The following is a 23,988-nucleotide window of genomic DNA, read 5'->3' as shown; positions in this document are numbered from 1 at the left end:
AAGGGCTTGCATTCGCTGCTGCCGTTAGTATTGCGCACTTCTCATACCTCACCATACTGTAACTTTGAAAAGATCAACCCCCCCCCCCCCCGCCCCAATTCATTTGAATTAGTAATGTGCGGAGTTCAGCTGCCAAGCGCCGTGCGGTTTGGAGGAATCGTAATGCTCACGAATCTGTGCACGGATGCACCCCAGCTCGAACCTCTACACTGTGCATATAACTCCTCCTATATACTCCTCCACACCGTGCTATTCTGCTGCTTCAGGGACGCTGATGGGACATTGTGTAACACAGTTAAATACTGGAGGAGCACTGTGCATTCTAACACCTGTCGGCCAATTCAACACCATGTATAAAATAATCAGTTATAAAAGAAGCGACTTCTTTTGCATGTAAACTAGTGATAAGGGTGTGTGTCGCGCTGTCGTGCTGCCCCGTATGGGATTCAAACAGCGCTCTTTCTCTCCCTGCCTCGCTCGCGCTGCAGTGTCGTGCTGTTTTTTTGCAGAGCTGTACCGTGTGGAGGGGTGGAGCTCGCGCCGCAGTTCCTATGGGGACCGGCTGAACCAGTATGCTACACGTCCATGAGCAAAACAAAAAAAACAACCTCTCACAGACACATATACACACAAACCACCTCGTCTCCATCCACACAGGACGAGGGGCACACGCACTGCAGCTACTGCACAGCGAGAACTGCAACGCAAAGGAGAAAAAGGTGCCGCCTGTTCTCATTATTATTATTGTTGCTGTTTTTCTGTCTTTGTTTTTACATTTCAGTATGTGTAGGACTGCCGGCTACCAGCTGAAATGCTCTCATCATTATTGCATGCGAGGCAGCAGGGGCTCGAGATTATATATACAGGGCACGGGCTGTTTGTGAATTGTTATCGCTGCAGTGTAGTAAGTTAGTGCGTTGCTTGCATTAGTACAAAGTCCGAACCCGCCTGACTGTAGCTGAATTGGTTTACGCTTTGCTTTTCATACACTGTGTTTGTAACTTTGTTTTAATTTTAATTTTGTTTTTATATATATATATATATATATATATATATATATATATATATATATATATATATATATATATATATTAATGGCAGTTTTTTGTATTGCCTAAGGATAAGCAGCTGTTTGTTTGTTTGTTTGTTTGGTTTGGTTTGGTTTTGTTTGTAATTACTTCTGTTTTGAGCATGTTTGTCTGTATTGAGCAAGACTGGAAAATAGCAAACGTAATACCGATCCACAAAAAGGGAGACAAAACCGAACCAGGTAACTACAGACCAATAAGCCTGACTTCTATTATATGTAAACTTATGGAAACTATAATAAGATCCAAAATGGAAAATTACCTATATGGTAACAATATCCTGGGAGACAGACAGCATGGTTTTAGGAAAGGGAGATCGTGTCTAACTAACCTACTTGCCTTTTTTGAGGATGCAACATTGAAAATGGATAACTGCAAAGCATACGACATGGTCTATTTAGATTTCCAGAAAGCTTCTAACAAAGTCCCGCATAAAAGATTAATTCTCAAACTGAACGCAGTAGGGATTCAAGGAAATGCATGCACATGGATTAGGGAGTGGTTAACATGTAGAAAACAGAAAGTACTGATTAGAGGAGAAACCTCAGAATGGAGCGAGGTAACCAGTGGTGTACCACAGGGATCAGTATTAGGTCCTCTGCTATTCCTAATCTACATTAATGATTTAGATTCTGGTATAGTAAGCAAACTCGTTAAATTTGCAGACGATACAAAAATAGGAGGAGTGGCAAACACTGTTGCAGCAGCAAAGATCATTCAAAATGATCTAGACAGCATTCAGAACTGGGCAGACACATGGCAAATGAAATTTAATAGAGAAAAATGTAAGGTACTGCACGCGGGCAATAAAAATGTGCATTATAAATATCATATGGGAGATAGTGAAATTGAAGAAGGGAACTATGAAAAAGACCTAGGAGTTTATGTTGACTCAGAAATGTCTTCATCTAGACAATGTGGGGAAGCTATAAAAAGGCCAACAAGATGCTCAGATATATTGTGAGAAGTATTGAATTTAAATCAAGGGAAGTAATGTTAAAACTCTACAATGCATTAGTAAGACCTCACCTAGAATATTGTGTTCAGTTCTGGTCACCTTGTTACAAAAGGATATTGCTGCTCTAGAAAGAGCAACCAGAATTATCCTGGGTTTAAAAGGCATGTTGTATGCAGACAGGCTAAAAGAATTGAATCTATTCAGTCTTGAACAAAGAAGACTACAGGGCGATCTGATTCAAACATTCAACATCCTAAAAGGTATAGACAAAGTCAACCCAGGGGACTTCTTTGATCTGAAAAAAGAAACAAGGACCAGGGGTCACAAATGGAGACTAGATAAAGGGGCATTCAGAACAGAAAATAGGAGGCACTTTTTTACACCGAGAATTGTGAGGGTCTGGAACCAACTCCCCAGTAATGCTGTTGAAGCCGACACCCTGGGATCCTTCAAGAAGCTGCTTGATGAGATTCTGGGATCAATAAGCTACTAACGACCAAACGAGCAAGATGGGCTGAATGGCCTCCTCTCGTTTGTAAATTTTCTTATGTTCTTATGTTAAATCGTTTTCGTATATTTTTTCTGTTGTTTTTTATACAGACTTTAGTCTCGTTTTAACCCAAATCGCACCGCTTGACGAGTGAACTGCAGGTCGAGGTTCTGTGTGTTACTGTTGCGTGAGACATTGTGTATTCGCGGAGGCAAAGCCATGCTGTACAGCTACACCTGCAGCCCTGCTGTAGCCGCCTTCTATACGATACTAGCGCAGGCTGCTTTGTAAATGAAACGGCGCCGAGTCACAGACAGCGTTCTCTCGCATCAATGCAAATGCAGAAAATAACAGAAATCAAACGGAACACGTCGTAAATTTACATATTAGTGTCATTTTTTTTTAAACTATACACAAGAGTTACCAAAATAAACTTTACAGTATAAAGTATTGAAATTCTTTAGGTGTTTATACTCAGTTGCATAATAATGTTTAATTATTATTTGTGTCTTAGCAGACGCCCTTATCCAGGGCGACTTACAATTGTTACAAGATATCACATTATTTTTACATACAATTACATTATTTTCTTTACACATTATTTTTTACATACAATTACCCGTTTATACAGTTGGGTTTTTACTGGAGCAATCTAGGTAAAGTACCTTGCTCAAGGGTACAGCAGCAGTGTCCCCCACTTGGGATTGAACCCACGACCCTCCGATCAAGAGTCCAGAGCCCTAACTGCTACTCCACACTGCTGCCCTGAAACACTTGATTTACAACGTAGAATTATTATTATTATTATTATTATTATTATTATTATTATTATTATTATTATTATTATTATTATTATTATTATTATTATTATAATAGATTAACAAACTAAAGAATTTAAATCACAATAACACTTCGCAATGCTTGGTAGATTAGTTAATGAGTTGGCAGGCAGTAATATTCCTTCAGTTTGTTTTAATTATTATTATTATTATTATTATTATTATTATTATTATTATTTAAACATAAAGTGTGTGAATGTGCACAGCAGTCTATATATTCTGGAGGTAGCACATATCTGCCGCAGCATGGCTAAACTTACAACATTCTTTATAACGGCCCATGTGTGTTTCTTTTATCAGCGCCCTCCTGGTCTCCCCCCGTTAGGATGACGTGCAGCCTCCCCGCTTCTGCGCGTTATCCTGCAGGAGATTCCAGTATCCCAGCTTGTAAACGGGCTCAAAACCTCCTGCTAAAGAGGAGCTATAGACAGAGGCAATGCGTCCCGTTTAAACGCGTGTGGAGCCGGGGGAAAGAGGCTGTCCTCCTGGGTATATGATGTGCGATTTTAACAGCAAATGGGTGAAGTTAATCAGGTGTCTGGGGAGAAAGCACGCTGCATCCCAGCGAGACAGGGGAACAGAAGATATGACGTCTTCCTTCATAATAATGGACGTATTCCGTTCGGCTTTCCAGTTTACATAATGGCAGGTGTTTCTGCCAGCATGCTCTTTCCTGGCACTAAGGCAGCCGAGGACGCTGCTGCCAATAGCTGCAGAAAACAAATTCTTAAAATCCCCTCATCGCACTTTCTCTAAACTCAGAGTCAATACAGTAGAAGCAGCGCTCTTTCCTCAGCCCTGGTGTTAAACTCCTGGCCGCAGTCTTATTGGACTGACAGTACAGTCTGGAGGAGAACCCCGAACGAGACTGCTGACGGTAGATTTAATACTGGGTCTAGAATCACTGTGTCACACATCGAGAGCAACCTCCAGCCTCTGCAAAAATGAACTTGAGGATTGTGGTGTTGCTGTTTACGATTAAGGTCATTATTAATACATTTGGGTTAAGGTTATACAAAAAAAAAAAACACAAAAAACCAGTACAGTACGTTCTGTGCGTTTATAGTGACACCGGATACAACAGGTGAGCTCCCATTGCAGTTCTTGCTCTATTTTAAGACTCCTTGTTGGCAGCGCGTCTTGAATCCCTCGGGCAGCTATTTCAGTCGCTCATAAAATATTAATCCTGTTAGGTAAAAAAAAAAAAAAGAGCGCTTTTCTAGTTCTACTCATTTGGGACTCCCTCCATTATTATTTTATTTCAGGAACAGTGACCCAGTTTTATTTATTTATGTATGTATGTATGTATGTATGTATGTATGTATGTATTTAATCCGGTAAGACCGAGCAACACTATAATGGTGCACAGCTGCATGGAACAGGGTATTTCCGTGACGTCAGAGCAGAATGTTGGCACGGCACGCAGAGCTAATGGGAAGGCAGCAGTCACTATTCAGCACTTGATTCCAAACCTGTGTGCGTGTAGCAGGGACCTGTAGGACACATGTATGCATCATTCAGGAGGCGCTTGCTTTTTCTGTAGAGCTTTTGGTCCTGTGCCACAATACGATAATCACCCCTAGACAAGAGGGGTTTGTAATTGTGAGTACATGATGTATTCATTTCATTGTTCTGGAGTGTAGCACTTTGTAGTATATTCATATAATGTAACAATAAAATAATTATTAAAAAAAAACATCACATTCCCATTGGAAGCTGTTAGCAGCAGCTATAGTCCTGCTTGTATTCCAGTGAGAGTGCAGATCTCACACTCCGTGTCCATGACAAAGCATTGTGCACGTTTACCCCACAGCATGCTCGATACAGACGAAGAGCGTTAATCTCAGGGTTTTGTCTGGTTTTTGTTTAGATTTAATGACATGATGTGGTTAGAAGTGTTCGGTAATCAAGTAGAGAGCGAACTTTCTATTGCAGTCTTTGTATTTCAGAGCTCTCGACTTGATTAGAGGGAGACACTTCTAATCCTATCACGACAGAGGAGAATCCACATCACTGCGCCCTGCAGGAGTCGGCCAGATTCCAGAACGGTGATTTAACCCTGAAGACCGAAGGAGAGCGCAGCCCTGTCGCTGTCCCACAGCAGCTCCTCCTCGTGCCCGCGGATGGAGAAGTACGAGAAGATGGGGAAGATCGGGGAGGGCTCGTACGGGGTCGTGTTCAAGTGCAGGAACAGAGACACGGGACAGATCGTGGCCATCAAGAAGTTCGTAGAGTCCGAAGATGACCCTGTCATTAAGAAGATCGCCCTGAGGGAAATCCGGATGCTGAAGGTACCTGCCTGTTTGTTTTAAGAGAGATTGCAGGTGCTGCCGGTGTAGAGAGGCTATTGGAGGGGAATGGGAAAGAGACCCCCTCTGCATAGCAGTTTGATTCCATTGCCATGAGCTTTAATAGCCTAGACTCTACACACACACTGCAGGGATGGAAATAAGACTCCCATTGCACAGCAGTTTGATCCAATGCTGGTTTTAGTATGAGTTTAATAGAACACACCTGAGCTTGTTACCTCTACACTGTGGCTAATCAAGCTTATGGTAAAATCTGGAATGGGTGAAACTGCTATGCAATAGGAGTCTTATTTCCCATCCCGATACTGGCTTATCAAATTCAGCTAGGGCGGAGTCTTGGGTAATCTGGCTCTAAAAGCACCTATCAGACGAGGGGAAAAGCCCCGAATTTAAAGCGGACGGGTCTTGATATTTCCAATGTATAATAAAATGGTGTCCAGTGTCCAGACTCGGATGTGAACCTCTTCAGTATGTCTGTATATGTTTGAGTCGTCATGTCTAACCACCTGCATACACTATCTATCTGGTGGGTCTACATTCACCTCTCTGTGTGCTGTGTGTCAGTGTGCGCCATGGCTCTCTGTGTATGTAACGTATCTTTGTCCAATATTTACCTTTGTGAGTGTCAATAAGGCTGAAGCTCAGTCATTCTAAGAGCAGGGTGTTATTGTACAGATCACCTGCTGTGTTCCCAGCCCATTCCCTGAGCTCTCTTTGTGCATGCTGTGGATTTGCCTGCCAGAGACCTCGTCCACAGTAAGAGGTACGCTGTGCTTCTTTCACACAAGCGCAGTGGTTTAAAGCTGCTCTGATTTTTAAAGCGTGCCAGCAGGTGATGCTAATCGTTGCACTGTTTTTTGGGGAATGGGTTTCAATATTTTATTGTTTAAAATCCATTTTTTATTTATTTTTTTTCCGACTGAGTTGCGTTTGCCTTTTCTCTGGACAAGTGAAAAAAATGACATTTAGAAAAAAAAACACATTTATGCCAAGACTTGATTTTGTAAAGTTTGCAGGACATGCCACATCCATGCTATTATTATTATTATTATTATTATTATTATTATTATTATTATTATTATTATTATTATTATTATTATTATTATTATTTAATAAATTATATTTCACCTTTAAGACAACAATTAATTAATCAACTCTGAAATCAGGGTCTCCGGTATGGATGTGCTTGAAAATATCCTTTTGTTAACTGGATATGAATTCACAAATGTATTTGTTCAATAAGTCTGCGATACTCTAGTTGAATTATCGACACTCAAAAAATAAAATTGAAAGATTCCTAAATCCCAGTAAAGCCTGTCAGTTTACAAGCTCAGTACAAAGATAATAATCTTCCACTCAGCTTTACAAACACCCAGTGCAGAGGATAATTGCCTTTGATAGGTACTCGGATGTAAACATGAGGGAAGGACAGCGTTTCTTGTTTTGAAATCATCATGTTAATGAATGGTTTTATTAAATGCCTGCTGATTTTTTTTAAATACTTCATAAAGACAATTGCGAGTACGAGTAGCGTGTCTTTACACACCCCTATTGCCTCGCGTGACGGATCATTTCACAGCTATTACCTCTCATAGAGGTGTGTGTCACTGCTGCGGTCTCAGATTACAGCAGCGAAACCTACTCCTGCTCTCTCCTGCAGCCTGGCCACGGAGACGGGCAGGAGGGTGCCACTCTGTGTGGCTCCAGCCTTTTGTCCCAGGCGGGTAACGCTATCCAAGTGCTGGGATGCATGGGACCTTTCAAGTTGAGTAAAGGACAGTCGACTGCTTGTTTGAATTTGAACCCAGATGACCAGGGTCCCCCGTTTTATAATGTGCTATGAGCAAATTAGACACATATAGAAGGATATAACACACAGGGCTAGAGTCAATGTAAAATGTAAATCCTCATAATTTAATGGTACGACAGTGCTAAAGAATCATGTTGTTGTTTTTAATTGAGCATAGATTGTCCTTGCTGTTTCTCCTTCCTTTAGCCATGTATTCTCAATAAGATGTTTAGAAATTAAATTGAGAACCTGCAGTTTCTGTCATTGATTTTAAATGGCGCCTGAATCTTCGATGGACCGATGTCTAGATCCAGTGGATTATCCCCTTTTATTTTCACTCCTCATGTCTCTAATAAAGAGACTGCAAAATCAGCAACGCACCCTGTCTCTCAGCTAATAGATTATTTTATTAGTAAATGCTCTTGTTGCAAGGTTTGCCACGTCTGTGCCTCGGTTTGCGCAGTCTGTAGTAATGAATTACCCTTGAGCATCCCAGCACAGTGCAGCAGCCCAGGTGTGAAGGAGCTTCTTTCAGGAGGCTTCACAGAGAGCTGTGTTCAGTGTTTCCAGGCAACGCAGCAGGGACGGGACTGCTGAGTGCTTTTGACAGAATAAAAACACGGTTATTTCCAGAGTGACATGGAAAACTACCTGCCACCTTCACATAAACCACTCGACTCTGCATCCAGTCAAAACCAGAAAACCAGAAGAATCTCTCGCTTCAGTGCAGTCTCGCACTTAGACACGCCACAGACAACTGGAGGAGTTTGATTTGAGGGAATCCCTGAACCCCAGCAGGAAGATCCCAGTCAAGCCAGAGTATTGTGACTGAACCAAAGTGTGACGGCGTTCGGAATCACCGTCCTGGTTTTGGGTAACGTGGCAGCAAGGTTTTGAGAGCCCTGGATCTGCAGCAGACTCCCTGAGGTTAGCTCGTAATGCCAGCGCAAGATACCCCAGGGGCAAGGCACCCCAGGGGCAAGGCTGACAGGGAGTCTCTTCATAGTGTGATGGGAAGTGTGTCTAAAGCCCTGAGCTGGGCGGCGGCAGGCTGACTATGGAGAGCCATGTTTGTTTGTGTGTTTGTTTGTGTGTTTGTTTGTTTGTTTGTTTGTTTGTTCTTGTTTTGACAGCTTGTCTCTCTGAGCAGTGGTGTAATCCAGCATAAACTGGTGGAGTGAAAATTGGTTTCCGATGATGTAAGCTGTGATACTGGAGCTGTCTGAAAGCACAGGGCCCCATAATTTGTTCTGCATGTGTTTGTGTGAAGCAGGAAACTGGCAAGCACCTGGCATTCTTCCTGGGTAATATCACCCCAGGTGTTGAACAAGGCAAAGTAAGATCTGGCTCCTCCTAGGAGGAAGGGGTCAGTCTAGTTTTATGATGTTATTCAGGTAAATCCTTACCTTTGTTCACTGGCTTGGTAGCATTCGCTCTTTTTATCCTTATTTCTCCTCTGTCTGAGCTCGGAGTGGGTCTCTTCATACTGCGGCTGGATTCTTAATTACCTATTAGTGACCTTACCAAGGCTCCAGCTACATTCCCACAGGCTTTACTGGGATGAGGATTCAACCCCATCCCCACCAGCTACACTGAGACAAACAATAAACAGTAATGTCGGACGGCTTTCATCCGTCCGCACACAAATACAACATACATCATAATAATAATAATAATACAACACAAACAATAACACATAAATAATAAAAGGGCCGGGCTCCTTGCCACACTGCCGTATTGAGATCAATTGACTAGACCCCACTGGTGTGTCCCTACAAGAGAACAAGTCATGCCTGGCCAGTGATCATTGTAAAACTGCAGAGTAGTAGATTAGTATTTTCCTCTCTTGATTTTTCTCTTCCTCTGTTCTGTTCTCCAGCAACTGAAGCACCCGAACCTGGTGAATCTGATCGAGGTGTTCCGACGCAAGCGGAAGCTGCACCTGGTGTTCGAGTACTGCGACCACACCGTGCTGAACGAGCTGGACCGCTACCCCAGAGGGTAAGAGACCTGACGCGCAGCCCGGCAGAGCACAGCACAGCCCGGCAGAGCCGAGCACAGCACAGCCCAGCCCGGCACACTGCTCCTTCCTGCTCCCACAACTATAAAACACACAGTGATACAATACAGATTGCAGAACTCCTAAATCATTATACAGTTCTTGTTATGGCGAAGTGTTCCTCGATGTGTTTCTGGCCCTGGCAGTGATAATGCTAATGCTGATAAGATCGAAGGCGAGGGGTTGTAAAGTCACGGTTCGCACTCTTTTGTACTGTGCCTCCAGACTGCAAACCTTCCGCGTGACGGAGGGCATTGTTCAGCTGTTTCCAGGGAGCTCCTCCTGTTTGTCGCGGCATGTTTATGATACAGTCCCGAGCGGCAGGACGGTCAGTGTTGCGGGGCACTGCAGCCTGTGCGGGGCGGGGTGGGGGGACATCTCCCACTGACAGGGCTGTGAATGTAGTGATTGCTGAGCTTGAATTAGCTAACGACCTGTACAGGGCTGATTGATGGGGGGCCCCTAAGTCAATAAAGCACTATTGTGGGGAGAAGCGGCATTTATGACGGGCACATAAGGCCAGCCTGTCCTCCACTGATAAAAATCCAAGGAGAAGGAAAGGGAGCTAGGAGGCGGGGAGCTGAGGGGTTTTTCAAAGTGCAAGGTGATGGGAGAGGACTGACGATTGGGGGTGGGGTGTTGGTCCATTTGAAAACATCCAGGGGGTAGAGGGAGCAGCACCGTGCTCCACTCAGAACACTGCTGCTGGGACCCTCAGGGCTTGTATCAGGAATTCAGTGGAAAGGGGGTGAGGGAGCAGCACTGTGTCAAGCTGCTCGTCTTGCCCTTTTCCCAGCGCTGGAATTCCGGGAGAGTCTTGTAAAAGTTAATGACCTTGACGGCTTTCTTTCTCCTCCTCTTTTTATTTTACAGTTCCTGTAAAGCCCAGAGGAGTGATTTTTAATTAGAAACATTTGTTACATCTGAGCTGGTAAAAAAATAAATAAGGCAGGACTCTTAGGGGACTGTTTAGCGTTCTTCGAATATAGTTGAATTTTCCACCCATTCAGTGTCCTATGAGACAGATTTCCTTGAGCTAATTATTAACAGCAGGACAAGGTTTGAGTTCTAGCCAGTCAGTCTGATGGAGGAAGCTACCTAATGAGTGTCCGGTGTGAAGGAAGTATGAGACGAGTTTTAAACCGTGAATTACAGGAAACACATGTATGAGGCCGGATGCAAGAATGAGGACTGTGGCAATGTTATATTATATTATCAGCAGTGTGTTGGGAGTATGCAAATTATTTTAGAAATGGCAGCTCTACTTGATCCATACTGGAAACTAGACTGCTTGTTTTTTTAAAGCAGCATGTGACATTCAAGATGTCTTCAGCACTCGTGTGTGTCTCATTTTGTAACAGTAACGTGGAAAACAAGTTATTGATCTAAGGAAACAGTCTGGGTTACGTTACACTTAAGTCTAATGTTTTTTAAAAAAAATAATAAATTCTGCCAGGTTAGGTGGATATAAACAATAAAACATGCGTTCTATAAAGAAATAATAAACATATTTATAAAATAGAGAGAAATCTAATCAACACGTAAGCGACATGTTTCATCATGCTCGTGCTGAATGGCAACACAAGCACCCAAACAAAAACAAATATCATCTGTAAATTGCTGTGCTTAGGGTTGTTGTAATGTAACATCTTTTTACTGTGCAAATATAGGTTTCATTTTTGTAGTTTTAGAAGCAGTAGTTGTTTAAGATCCATACTGATAGGTTTGGAGCAGAACTGTTCTCTTTTAAAAAGTATATAATAAAAAGAGGTTGAGTTGCATTCTGACGACTTCAGAAAACGCTTGCTATCAATCCGATCAGCCTGTGAAATATTGTGAGAGTCAGCCCAGCGAAGAGAAAAGGAATTCTAAACTCGCTGAAATAAACACCCCCAGCTTTCAGATGGAATCAATAATTCATACAGGTGACTAACAGAGCTGTTGTGTTTAAACAAGGCTGTGCAGAGCCTTTCACACACCGCAGACTGACAGCATGCTGTGTTTAAACAAGGCTGTGCAGAGCCTTTCACACACCGCAGACTGACAGCATGCTGTGTTTAAACAAGGCTGTGCAGAGCCTTTCACACACCGCAGACTGACAGCATGCTGTGTTTAAACAAGGCTGTGCAGAGCCTTTCACACACCGCAGACTGACAGCATGCTGTGTTTAAACAAGGCTGTGCAGAGCCTTTCACACACCGCAGACTGACAGCATGCTGTGTTTAAACAAGGCTGTGCAGAGCCTTTCACACACCGCAGACTGACAGCATGCTGTGTTTAAACAAGGCTGTGCAGAGCCTTTCACACACCGCAGACTGACAGCATGCTGTGTTTAAACAAGGCTGTGCAGAGCCTTTCACACACCGCAGACTGACAGCATGCTGTTTTTAAACAAGGCTGTGCAGAGCCTTTCACACACCGCAGACTGACAGCATGCTGTGTTTAAACAAGGCTGTGCAGAGCCTTTCACACACCGCAGACTGACAGCATGCTGTGTTTAAACAAGGCTGTGCAGAGCCTTTCACACACCGCAGACTGACAGCATGCTGTGTTTAAACAAGGCTGTGCAGAGCCTTTCACACACCGCAGACTGACAGCATGCTGTGTTTAAACAAGGCTGTGCAGCGCCTTTCACACACCGCAGACTGACAGCATACTGTGTTTAAACAAGGCTGTGCAGAGCCTTTCACACACCGCAGACTGACAGCATGCTGTGTTTAAACAAGGCTGTGCAGAGCCTTTCACACACCGCAGACTGACAGCATGCTGTGTTTAAACAAGGCTGTGCAGAGCCTTTCACACACTGCAGACTGACAGCATGCTGTGTTTAAACAAGGCTGTGCAGAGCCTTTCACACACCGCAGACTGACAGCATGCTGTGTTTAAACAAGGCTGTGCAGAGCCTTCCACACACCGCAGACTGACAGCATGCTGTGTTTAAACAAGGCTGTGCAGAGCCTTTCACACACCTCCCAATCATCGTGGGGTTGTAGTGTTTTGTTTTATTTTATTGATACTTTGTTTTTGCAAAAGCTAAGAATCAACATTCTTCAAATGGACAATGATCTGGAGAGATTGAGTAAGAATTGTAGATTAAAGCTTCCACTCCAAATTTAACAAGTGCAAAATGGCAGGGAGGCCTGGTAAAATGCAAATGTAGTGTTTAAATAACACTGTAAACCTTTATAAGGGTGCATTTGGCAGAAAACAAAGGGGTGGAAAGCCAGGCGATACTGTACTGTATTGTTTCATGGGAAAAATAAATGTTCCTCTCTTTCCTTTTTGTTTAATAAAGGAAGAGAGGGGCGGGTCTTCAAAGAGGCGGTGTTGTTCATTTCTGTCTCTTTCTCGTCTCTCAGGGTACCCGAGCACCTGGTGAAGAGTATAACTTGGCAGACGCTCCAGGCCGTAAACTTCTGCCACAAACAGAACGTAAGTCTGCAGCTCAAAGCACAGCATTGAGTTTCTTTGTAAAGGACACTTTTTTATTTGGATTCTCCTTTCATAGGGCTGGCTGGCAGTAAAGTCAAGGCAGACACGACAGGGCTTGTTAACAGTTTTTTCGTAACACAGAACATGACGAGCATGGCAGCCAAGCACCCCAGGAGATTCTCTCTCTGCACACAAAATCCAGATGGGACTTTCCCTTTCACTGCAATTACCTGCTTCTGAAAGTCACTGTGGGCAGAGTGTTACAGAGGGGCTGGGTTAGTGGTTACACTCTCTGGTGTACCAGCTGTACTTGGAGAAAGACATGTTTGAGACTGGACTGTTCCATCAAGCTTGGCTATGCATTCCCCATGATCTGGAGACTAATGGATGAATTGTGTTTGTTTGTTACAGTGCATTCACAGGGATGTGAAGCCGGAGAACATCCTCATCACCAGACACCAGGTCATTAAACTGTGTGACTTCGGATTTGCCAGGATACTGAGTAGGTTCAAGAGACTCTCAAATCAGCAGAAAGAGTGCCAGGGACCAGGATGCATTGAAACCCTGTGGTTTAGCCCATCTGGAATCAGCCAGAGGAAAGAGCTGCTCATGAAATGACTAGAACAGCGCAGGCTTTGAGGGCAGTCTAGCAGGAAGCGCTAATCCGTGCTGCAATCACACAGGGGGAAGGGGCACCAGACACACCCATGCTTTCATTTTAAAATAAGTCTTACTTTGCAAAAATGACGGGTTTAAAGTAGTACAGAATGATGCACGATGAGGGGGGTATCCAGGGCTATGGAGCCAGTGTTACAAGCTTTTATTTTGCTTTAGTTCAAAACTGTTTCGCCTCTAAGTGGAACAAAAACTTGAATTCTGAGCAGATCGAAACAGGGAATCAAGCATGGCGTCAATACAAACACACACACAACGTGCTATTAATTGTGTATTGAAAGTGCCCTTTCTACACCTAAACAAAAACAATGCAACAGATATTCTCATACGATTCAGCACATGTTCACTCCTCTCCCCGTCATTACGCAGTCATGGTGCTTTTTTATTTAAACGTTTTACAAAAGCTGAACACTGAAACGTGAAAATAAGCATCGGATGCTTTAAATGAACAGCTCTGAATGGAGTATTTCTGGTTATAAAACTTGATTGTCCTTCAAATAGGAGGCTGGGAATAGATGTTGTAAATATGCTGTCGCTTCACCCTTATAAAAGATTCCAAACATATTGATTTAGAATGGATCAAATTACAGAAATACAGCTAGTCTTCCATTTTTTTTTCAAAAAAAATTATATTTAGTACTTAATGGGTTAATATTAGTGACAAGCCTAAAACTTTATCCAGAAATGTGCATAATAAACAGGCAACGCACTCCTAAACTAATTCTGATCAGCTCTGATTTCTGGGTTTGTTTTGGGTAATTGCAGTTCGTTGCTCGCTTCCATGATTTGCTGCCATTTACTCTCTTGTGTTTTTTTTTCTGAATGAACTGGCGGTTCAGTTTAGTTTTTTCAGCAGCTCTTTGTATAAGAACTCGCTCTACAGATACTGATTGTGCTGGGCTTTCAGAGGCACTCGGCATTCAGCTGCATTTGAGCTTCCACAAAAGCCTTTTCCGCAGTTCAGTTTCAGAGACAAAGAAAGAGAAATAGATGAAGGAGGGTGTGGGGCTGCTAGTTATGTGTAATCTGACCCGCTGTGCTGAATCCCATTACCTGGCTGTGCATTTGGAGCTGGTCTTTGTGGCCACTAACCAGTCCGCAGCAACAGAGACGCCCCGCTATATCTAACTGGCCTTCGTGTTGGGATGTGAATACGAGGTGCATTCCCTGTTTAATTAGGGTTATTCTGAGTCAAAAACATACTGATGCCTTTGTCAATATCATCCTGCCCCAGTAATGGAAATGCTGTACCTGGGCATTCCAACGACGATGTGGGTCTGGGGCTGTATCTTTAAGTAGTGCTGTGACTGAACCTCTGTCTGTCGCTGGGATGACGACACAGCTACGTGGCGACGCAGGGCAAAGAAAACTAAAATCCATCTTCATGTTGGTCTGCAGTTTTTTAAAAATTGTTCTGTCTTGTTTTATAGGCCTTTTTTAATTTATTGTGAAGATTTTTAAGCTGGCTCGTGCCCCCATACATATTTAAATCTATTGTCCCTTTATGTACCTGGTCCCCGGCTGTACTAACTGTGTGGCCCCCCACTGTCCCTGTCCACAGCCGGCCCCTGTGATTACTACACAGACTACGTTGCGACGCGCTGGTACCGGGCCCCAGAGCTGCTGGTCGGGGACACACAGTACGGGCCCCCTGTGGATGTCTGGGCCATCGGCTGCGTCTTCGCAGAGCTGCTCTCTGGCGTCCCCTTGTGGCCGGGCAAATCGGACGTGGACCAGCTCTACCTCATCAGGAAAACACTGGGTGAGGAGGGGGAAGAGGTGTAGAGGCGAACTGAGCAAACAGGCTCTCACATCTGAATACACATGTAGCTGTGCCAGACCAAGGTTAACCTTTCCCTTTAGCTGTGGAAATAAGACTCCTATTGCATAGCAGTTTCACCCATTCCAGGTTTTTTACCACAAGCTTGATCAGCCACAGTTACAGGCAACAAGCTCAGGTGTGTCTATAATTTATTTCAGGACGTTTCAGACAAAAGCCTTTCTTCAGCTGTCTGGAAAGAGAAGTAAACACAGCGCAGTAAACTTGGTATTCTTTCAAGAATTCTGTGATGTCATAATTATGCTGGAATAGAATGTTCCTTCCAAGAGATTTCAAGGTTCCTAGTCTGAAGATAAACTCTGGTTCCCTTTGTTTATGGGTATGGCCAGGGTGTAACTGAAGGGCAGACTAGCTCGGTGACAGCTGGTAGTACAATGCTGTCACTGTTGCTCAAACTGTTGCCATGCAGCTTTATGTATTTATTTATTTAGGATGTAAAGCTCAACGGGATCAACTTTACTTTTTGAGTTTCGGTTGTGGCGACCTGTTTACGAGAGTGTCCATGGGTTACAGTAATCAGCCCAGCACACTGTGTGGACAGGAGCTCCACAGGGGTAAAATACACCGCAGCAGCATCGCAATAACAGAGGATCATAAATGGGCTCTGTGTGAAATCATCTCAGGGATGGCAGTGCTGTTATGAATAACACTGACCCCTGCAGGCCAGGGGAGGCAATGCTACTGTATAGAAATGCTCTATTATCTGCCCATGCAAACGTATACACATGCTTTGCACAGCGGTTAGGATGCAAATTTCAATTCAGTTGATTGATTTGTTTGTCACAAAATAATGCAGGTTCATTTCTCACTGTCTGTTCTGTGTTGGCAGGTGATCTCATTCCCAGGCATCAGCAGGCGTTCAGTACTAACCAGTTCTTCAGTGGAGTCAGCATCCCTGTGCCAGACAACAGGGTAAGAACCGAGCCGTGCTCCATGTGCACTCAGTGTTCCGGAACAGAATGGTCTGACCAGCGATAATTCTGCATTCTGTTATGAGTTTAGTGCTGATCAAAACCTTATGGGGCCAGTTATATGGCAGCTTACAATAAAAAAAGAAAGGAAAAAAACACTGATAAAGTAGCAAGCTTCATGCTAACTGCAGACCCCCTACAGCTGTGTAAAGGCAGGTACGTTCCCTTTGAACCCATACCGCTGTGCCCACACTGTCTCCGGTATTTGCAGTGCATGCACTTGTGGAGTGCTGATGGGTTCTGTTTTCTGTTTTGTAACTTGTGTTTTTTTTTTTTTTGCTTCCTGCAGGAACCTTTAGAATTGAGATTCCCGGGTGTTTCTTCCCAGGCGCTGGGGTTAATGAAGGTAGGCAAGAAGACTAACAAATAAAACATGGAAAGGTTTACTTTGCAGAAACACGGGTTCTTATTTATTCACCGCAGCCCCTGCTCTGATTGCACACACACAGGAAGAATACAAATAGCAGCGAATGTGAAAAAAAAAACACCAATCATCGTCTGTGTTTTTAGACACTTTCTGAATCCATTCTCTCTCCACCCCGCTCCCTCTCCAGGGCTGTCAGTGTTTTTAGACACTGTCTGAATCCATTCTCTCTCCACCCCTCTCCCTCTCCAGGGCTGTCTGTGTTTTTAGACACTGTCTGAATCCATTCTCTCTCCACCCCTCTCCCTCTCCAGGGCTGTCAGTGTTTTTAGACACTGTCTGAATCCATTCTCTCTCCACCCCGCTCCCTCTCCAGGGCTGTCTGTGTTTTTAGACACTGTCTGAATCCATTCTCTCTCCACCCCGCTCCCTCTCCAGGGCTGTCTGTGTTTTTAGACACTGTCTGAATCCATTCTCTCTCCACCCCTCTCCCTCTCCAGGGCTGTCAGTGTTTTTAGACACTGTCTGAATCCATTCTCTCTCCACCCCGCTCCCTCTCCAGGGCTGTCTGTGTTTTTAGACACTGTCTGAATCCATTCTCTCTCCACCCCTCTCCCTCTCCAGGGCTGTCTGTGTTTTTAGACACTGTCTGAATCCATTCTCTCTCCACCCCTCTCCCTCTCCAGGGCTGTCAGTGTTTTTAGACACTGTCTGAATCCATTCTCTCTCCACCCCTCTCCCTCTCCAGGGCTGTCAGTGTTTTTAGACACTGTCTGAATCCATTCTCTCTCCACCCCTCTCCCTCTCCAGGACTGTCTGTGTTTTTAGACACTGTCTGAATCCATTCTCTCTCCACCCCTCTCCCTCTGTAGGGCTGTCTGTGTTTTTAGACACTGTCTGAATCCGTTCTCTCTCCACCCCTCTCCCTCTCCAGGGCTGTCTGTGTTTTTAGACACTGTCTGAATCCGTTCTCTCTCCACCCCTCTCCCTCTCCAGGGCTGTCTGCGGATGGACCCAGCGGAGAGGCTGGCGTGTGGGCAGCTCTTGGAGCACCCGTACTTCGACAGCCTGCGCGAGGACAGTGAGGCAGCGGCGGCGGGGAGGGAGCAGGAGCGTGCCACCAAGAGGAGGGCCAGGCTGCCACGCAAACACCTCCCGCCCGGGGTGAGCGATACGAGCCAGCGCTGGGACCAGCAGGGGGCTCTCACCTTCCAATACTCTATTCAATTCAAACTGGCTGGAAAACAAAAACAACATTCATACCGTAGAACTGGAAAATCTCTCTCGAGTCAAATGAACGCAGAACCCCGATCACATTACCTATGCTGATCACATGCCAACACTGAATTAGGAGAAATCTTAAAAGGGAATTTCTATGGGCCTATTATTAAGAATGAATAATCTATACCTATGTTACTTTATACAGTCAGTATAAACCATGACATGACTGGTGATGTGTTACTGAAATTGCATTGTAATAAACTGTTACCAACACTTTTAATAACACCTTTAGAGATGTTTTATTAATATATATACCACACAGGGTGCGTTACTCACTTTGTGAAGCTTACTGTCGGTATGAAGCATACTTTTGCAGAATATTAGGTTTTCACTTTGACAGCTCTATTTTAATTTGAACATAGATTATTATGAAATGTGTATTCTTTATTAAAACCAAACGAAGGGTTAAAATGATTTACATTTATTTAATTCTCTCTCTCTCTCTCCTCGCTTTCAGTATTTGCCTCAGCTCACCGGCAGCAACATATTCCCATCGTCGGACAATAAGAAACACAGCAACCTGCGGAAATTCAATTACCACTTTCCCAACATCTAACCTCCACGTGTCGGAGCCTGAAGAACAGGACACCTTCAGGGACTCGGGAGGGGTGGAAAACGAGCGAGGCAGGTGTAGACAAGCACCTACTGCAAAAACTAAAAAAACAACAACACAAAACAAAAGCTGTTGAGTTTTTCCAGTGCAGTGAGACCAGTGAAGACTGGAGGTTCTAAGTGGAGCTGCAGTCCGATGGGGTTCTCCTGGGCACTGGTGTTGATTTATTTTCTCCTTGATGTAATGATTTCTTTCTTCTTTCTTTGTGTGTCTGTACACAAGGTACTCTACACACAGTTCCGCTGATACATTTCTTACCCGACACGCTGGGCAAAGCAGAACCATACTGCCTTCAACTGATCTACTTGCAGTGCAGTGCGTCAGCTGAAGTTTGCCAATCGATACTTCTAATGTATTTTTATGCACCGCATGGGCATACCTCTGCTCAGTGTTCAAAAGGGTCCTAATAGGAACCATGACAAGGGCTTCATGATCATGTGAAACAAGACTGCAGAAGTTGATCAAATCAACCTCCTTGTATGCCGTGTCAGCTCAACCCCTTGGATAGTCACATGGGCTTGCCTTGTCTTTCTGTGCAAACACAAACCCGCTTCCTCACATTTCAGTTGCCTTGTTGGCTATTTTATAGGGAAACAAAAAGCCTTGCCATGTGACAGCTGGGGATGCACACACAAAATGCATTATACCACTATGAGGACTTTTACTGCGCAATAAAATACAGACTTTTGGATTAAGAAACTCAAAGTTTCTGAATCCTCCCCAGCACTCGGTCCTGCCTGAATGCAGCCCTCTGTCAGGGAGAAGAGTGAGAAGAAGCTGCTGCCTCTGTTTATCTGTGTGTCACATGGCCAGGGCTGCAAACTGGGATTATTACATTTGTTCTTGGTTTTTAGGACCACAACATGCCAAATTAAAAAAAAAATAATAATAATAAATCACATTAATATTATTTATTATTATTTTTAGCAAATCCACTCAAATCGTAGACTTCGGATTTGCCCAACTTGTGTAATTTTTGTATGGAGTAATTTTAAAAACGAGGTATCAAATACAAATATTGAATATAAAAAATAAAACCGCTTGTAAAGTGCTTTATTAAATTTGTGTTGAAACAGCTTGTTTGATTTGATTTATTTAATGAGGTACCCCATTCACACAAACACAGTTCGGTTGTCAGCATGGCTGTTTCTAGGCATTCAAGGATCACTTTTACATTCATATTTCTTGCACAAAGCAAAAATAAATAAATAAAATAAAATAGCAGACATCTGTCAAAGCAAAACACGCATTAGCGTAAAGATGCATTATTCTAATCTCTGCAGCAAACGAGATCCTGCAAAACACATTCACAGCTGTTTCCTCAACACTTGGAGACCCTGCATGTCTATCACTTACAGGAAACACAAAATCACAACTCAACATTGAAATGAATGTCGTCTCATTGAGCTAGTCTCATCCACCCAGCCCCAATGAAACACAACGAGCTAGTCTCATCCACCCAGCCCCAATGAAACACAACGAGCTAGCTTCCTCCACCCAGCCCCAATGAAACGCAACGAGCTAGTCTCATACACCCAGCCCCAATGAAACGCAACGAGCTAGTCTCATCCACCCAGCCCCAATGAAACACAACGAGCTAGTCTCCTCCACCCAGCCCCAATGAAACACAACGAGCTAGCCTCCTCCACCCAGCCCCAATGAAACGCAACGAGCTAGTCTCATCCACCCAGCCCCAATGAAACACAACGAGCTAGTCTCATCCACCCAGCCCCAATGAAACACAACGAGCTAGTCTCATCCACCCAGCCCCTTACTGAATCTCCAAGAAAAGAAAAAAAAAAGTGCCAGAAGCATAGGATTAAAAGCTGCAGTGTTCAAGTTCTATGAAAATAAAACTAAATTCCCTGGGCTCTACTCACTGTATTCTTTAGCAGTCACTCACATCCACTGCACCACAAAGTACACCTTTATTCACATTCCTCAAAAAGGTAGATAAGTAAGATGCAGGGCACCAGCTTGCCACATGCTATTGTGTGGCACCAGTGGCCTGCTTGCTATCAATCACTTTTGTAGCTCTTGACTGTGTTCTGTCCCAGTGCCAGGCTGTCCAGTCAAGCCCTGCCCAGTCCATCCCATGCTGCTGTCCTGTGCTAGTCCAGGTCCAGCTCAATGTTCAGGTTTGGCAGTGCGGTGCGCAGCATTTGAACCGTCTTGTCTTTCTCCCGTACTCCCGGCAGGTCGCTGAGAAGCAGCCTCTCCAGGTTCCTGCAAGGACAGAGGCAGGAGAAGCAGCATTCAGCGCACTGTTCATCATCACCACCGCTCCACAATCAATCGCTTTCAATTTATTTAACTAGGACAGAACCCTGGAGATGTACAGCTCGTTGCAAAGGGGGTCTTTGAAAAAACAGGACAAAACCAATTCAAACAACCCTAAAAACAGTAACACAAAATAAAACACAGAAAAAAAGTAAAACAAATCCAATTTACATCGATCCTGATCACACTCAGTATTTACAGGATTTGCAACCCTGGTCAGATTTAAAATATATATTTAAGAGTGATTTAAAAAGGTATGTGAAGAGGCTGTTTTATGTTTGAAGACAATGAATGCCCAAGATGAGATTCCTGAAATCGGTTCTGTACTGATCAGACTTGGTCGGACTCACTGTATTACAGGAGTTACCCAACCAAAACAAAAATCCTGCTAAATGAATTACCTGCTAGAAATGGTTTTACAGTACCTTTACCAGTACAGAACAGACTTAGCATTTGAAGCATGGGTGTGCTTTGCCCAGCTCTGCTGATGCGATGTGCAGTCTGGAATTTATTTTCTTAACACCTGTCTGTGCTCTTGACAGCGCCCCCCTGTGGTCAGCGCAGTTTGGGGGTGCAGGGGTGGCTCACCTGAGGTGGTGCAGGGCGAGCAGCCCACGGTCAGTCACATTGCCACAGGACACCAGCTCCATTCTCAGCAGGCTCTCCTGCAGCTTCTCCACCTTGCTCAGTCTCTCCAGGCACGCGTCCTCGATGTAGATGCACTTGCACAACTTCATCTCTTCAACGTGCTCCAGGCCGTCTGGAAACAAAGTCAAATTACATTTGCAAGTAAGCAAACTGCAGGAGGCGTTCGCCCCAAGAAAACAAAAAAAAAACAAAAAAAAAACCACAACAGTCCTGTACAGTCAGTGCCAACTACTTTACATCCAGATTAGTGAAGAGTCAGCAATGGAAGGCTGTTCTGACAAGAACACACACTGTGAACCGTCGGCAGTCACATTCATAATGAACACCTCTGCAATGCAATCAAGTCATTTCGCACGGTTTAACCAGCTTCGTTTTGCACTCCTCTCGCCTCTAAACTGCACAAGGTGACATCTCTTAGAAAATAAGAGACACCAGGAATGGAAAGAAGACTCCTGCTGCATAACAGTTTCACCCGTTCCAGGTTGTAATATGAGCTTGATTAGCCACAGCGTTATAGGTAACAAAACTCAGGTGTGTCTGATTAACCCAGGAATGGATCAAACTGCTGTGCAATGGGAGTCTGACTGCCATCCCTGCACACAACACATCACTTTGGCGTTCGTATTTACCCACCCAGGTGGTCGAAGCCCCTGTACATGATGCAGGACTCGGTGGCGTCGATGGCCTGGATCTTGTACCTGCCGATCGGGCCGGGGGGGAGGCCGTTGTAATCGTGCTGCCACCTGTCGAAGCCCTGGAATCGGACCTTCGCCCCGCAGCGCAGAAGCCACTCCGAGGCAGCCCGGTCGGGACCCACCGCTTTGATACGCTCGTAATCCACCCTGGAGCGAGGGAGCGGGAGAAACAGGGAGGGAGGGAGGGAGGGAGGGGGCACAGCGGAGTTAGGTACAAGCAACAGTCTCATCTTAGACCCACCGCTTTGATACGCTCCTAATCCATCCTGTTGAAGTGCTAGTTAAATAGGTTGTTTTGTTTGCACGTTCTTTTTTCTTAAAACTCTGGCGACACCTGCTGGTGGTTGTTGAGAACAGTCCCACATAAATACACCTTCTGTAGTTTCGTTGACACCAAAAAGAATGTAATCGGGATATAACCGCAGCCTACTTGTGACAAAGAACCCCCAAAAACCACTGTAATATATTCAATACCACGATGCATTAGATTAGATGGACTGTCACACATACAACAGGTAGATAAGAAACAATGGCACTCCTAGAAAGAGCCCGGCTTGACCTTGCTTACTTGTTGAACACTGCGTTCAGCCAGCCCCAGAAAGGCCTGCAGCCGCTGGGTGGAGACGCCTTCTGTACCGACAGCAAAGTCTGGGCTGTCTTTACCAACAGCTTCATCGTGTCCTACTGAAAGAAAGACTGCGTTACACAGAGTGACAGAGTTTACAGCAATGAGCCGTGATCCTGCGTTACCTGCAGCGCGTCACCTGCTGAACAAGGTGAATGCGTGGCCGCCCTGGCCAGTTTCACAAAGCAGGTCTAGATAGCGGGCTGCTAAATCAAATTAACAGACGGTGTGCGATTCCAAACTGAATGAAAGAGGCGTGCTTGGTAACATAAAACTGTAGTCTGAGGGCCGGCGGTTATAACCTCACCCTAACAGACATAAACGTCCTGCTCCAAGGCGATTTGTCCTGGTAATTAGATTGACGTCATTTCAACTGTAAGTGTCGTATTTTTTTTTATTTTTTCAGCCTGCACACAGTAACGCTGTGCAAGTCGCTATAGATGACAAGGTCACAATGGCAATGCAACTTTATAATATAACGGGATAACCTGAAATACACCGTGTAGCCAGAGCTGTAGCACTGCAGGGAGGTCGAAGATAAAAACAGCACAATTATAACCGTACACGTCATGCTAAATCTACACGATGTATGCAACTGAAGACTACAATAAGCAAAAAAAAAAAAAAAAAAAAAAGCTATTGTCTTTTCATACAAACAAACGGCAGCCACGACAATGAAAGAGACCGTGTCATTAACAGAACAAATGTACAATGATTACCAAATCTGCAATTAACTCCCGTGGCCTAACGCTACAGGACGAAAGCCTAATGTTACAAAACCTCAGTGCTTACGTAGCGAAGAGAAAAACACCGACCTAGCTTTAACTGCTTGGCGTCCTTCCTTAAACATGTATAATTTGCTAGTTATAACAAGCCTAACCCCCGTCTCCTCGGGACAAAGTCGAAATGTTGCTTTATTTACAACTTCTCAGAGCACGCCCCCCAGCCGACCTTTCACCCAGACACGGCTCAGCCTCCTCGCCTCCCATTGGCCGAGATTCCTTCTTTCGCCGGTTTGTTCGAGTTCAATGG

The 23,988-nt window shown here is 44.4% G+C and overlaps 2 protein-coding genes across 7 annotated transcripts; one reads left to right on the top strand and one right to left on the bottom strand.

The window, feature by feature from the left end:
* Positions 1-451: 451 nt before the first annotated feature.
* Positions 452-19,784, top strand: LOC117416406 (cyclin-dependent kinase-like 1). Of its 3 annotated transcripts, none has more exons than XM_058990598.1 (10): positions 452-719; positions 5,325-5,666; positions 9,353-9,474; positions 12,892-12,964; positions 13,376-13,466; positions 15,201-15,401; positions 16,309-16,391; positions 16,740-16,796; positions 17,811-17,978; positions 18,553-19,784. In XM_058990598.1, exons 2-10 carry the CDS (start codon positions 5,499-5,501, stop codon positions 18,649-18,651), a joined length of 1,062 nt encoding a protein of 353 aa, XP_058846581.1. In that variant the 5' UTR covers positions 452-719; positions 5,325-5,498; the 3' UTR covers positions 18,652-19,784. The 3 variants fall into 3 exon arrangements, with proteins under 3 accessions (XP_058846581.1, XP_058846582.1, XP_058846584.1); XM_058990599.1 differs by lacking the exon at positions 452-719 and adding an exon at positions 4,392-4,459; XM_058990601.1 differs by lacking the exon at positions 452-719 and adding an exon at positions 4,681-4,977.
* Positions 19,746-23,912, bottom strand: LOC117973929 (ATP synthase subunit s, mitochondrial-like). Of its 4 annotated transcripts, none has more exons than XM_034927575.2 (5): positions 23,772-23,912; positions 22,900-23,015; positions 22,270-22,478; positions 21,577-21,748; positions 19,746-20,934 (listed from the first exon to the last, which is right to left on the bottom strand). In XM_034927575.2, the coding sequence occupies exons 2-5, from the start codon at positions 23,004-23,006 to the stop codon at positions 20,820-20,822; spliced, it is 603 nt and encodes a 200-aa protein (XP_034783466.2). In that variant the 5' UTR covers positions 23,007-23,015; positions 23,772-23,912; the 3' UTR covers positions 19,746-20,819. The 4 variants fall into 4 exon arrangements, with proteins under 4 accessions (XP_034783466.2, XP_034783465.2, XP_034783468.2 ...); XM_034927574.2 differs by having other exon boundaries at positions 22,900-23,012; XM_034927577.2 differs by having other exon boundaries at positions 23,749-23,872.
* Positions 23,913-23,988: the final 76 nt, after the last annotated feature.

This window comes from Acipenser ruthenus, chromosome 18 (genome assembly GCF_902713425.1).
Source record: "Acipenser ruthenus chromosome 18, fAciRut3.2 maternal haplotype, whole genome shotgun sequence".
In the NCBI taxonomy this organism is placed as follows: Eukaryota; Metazoa; Chordata; class Actinopteri; order Acipenseriformes; family Acipenseridae; genus Acipenser; species Acipenser ruthenus.
The sequence above is the reverse complement of the archived record's forward strand: the minus strand, read 5'-3'. Positions and strand labels throughout refer to the sequence as shown.

What these genes read in the sequence shown, in the direction of transcription:
- LOC117416406 (XM_058990598.1), top strand. Translation starts at nt 5,499, where the DNA reads ATGGAGAAGTACGAGAAGATGGGGAAGATCGGGGAGGGCTCGTACGGG. An exon ending in CGGATTTGCCAGGATACTGA is followed by an intron (nt 13,467 to 15,200) that starts GTAGGTTCAAGA and finishes CCCTGTCCACAG; the next exon opens with CCGGCCCCTGTGATTACTAC. An exon ending in GCAAACACCTCCCGCCCGGG is followed by an intron (nt 17,979 to 18,552) that starts GTGAGCGATACG and finishes CCTCGCTTTCAG; the next exon opens with TATTTGCCTCAGCTCACCGG.
- LOC117973929 (XM_034927575.2), bottom strand. Translation starts at nt 23,006, where the DNA reads ATGAAGCTGTTGGTAAAGACAGCCCAGACTTTGCTGTCGGTACAGAAG. An exon ending in CTGAACGCAGTGTTCAACAA is followed by an intron (nt 22,479 to 22,899) that starts GTAAGCAAGGTC and finishes CCCTCGCTCCAG; the next exon opens with GGTGGATTACGAGCGTATCA. An exon ending in CAGGGGCTTCGACCACCTGG is followed by an intron (nt 21,749 to 22,269) that starts GTGGGTAAATAC and finishes CTTTGTTTCCAG; the next exon opens with ACGGCCTGGAGCACGTTGAA.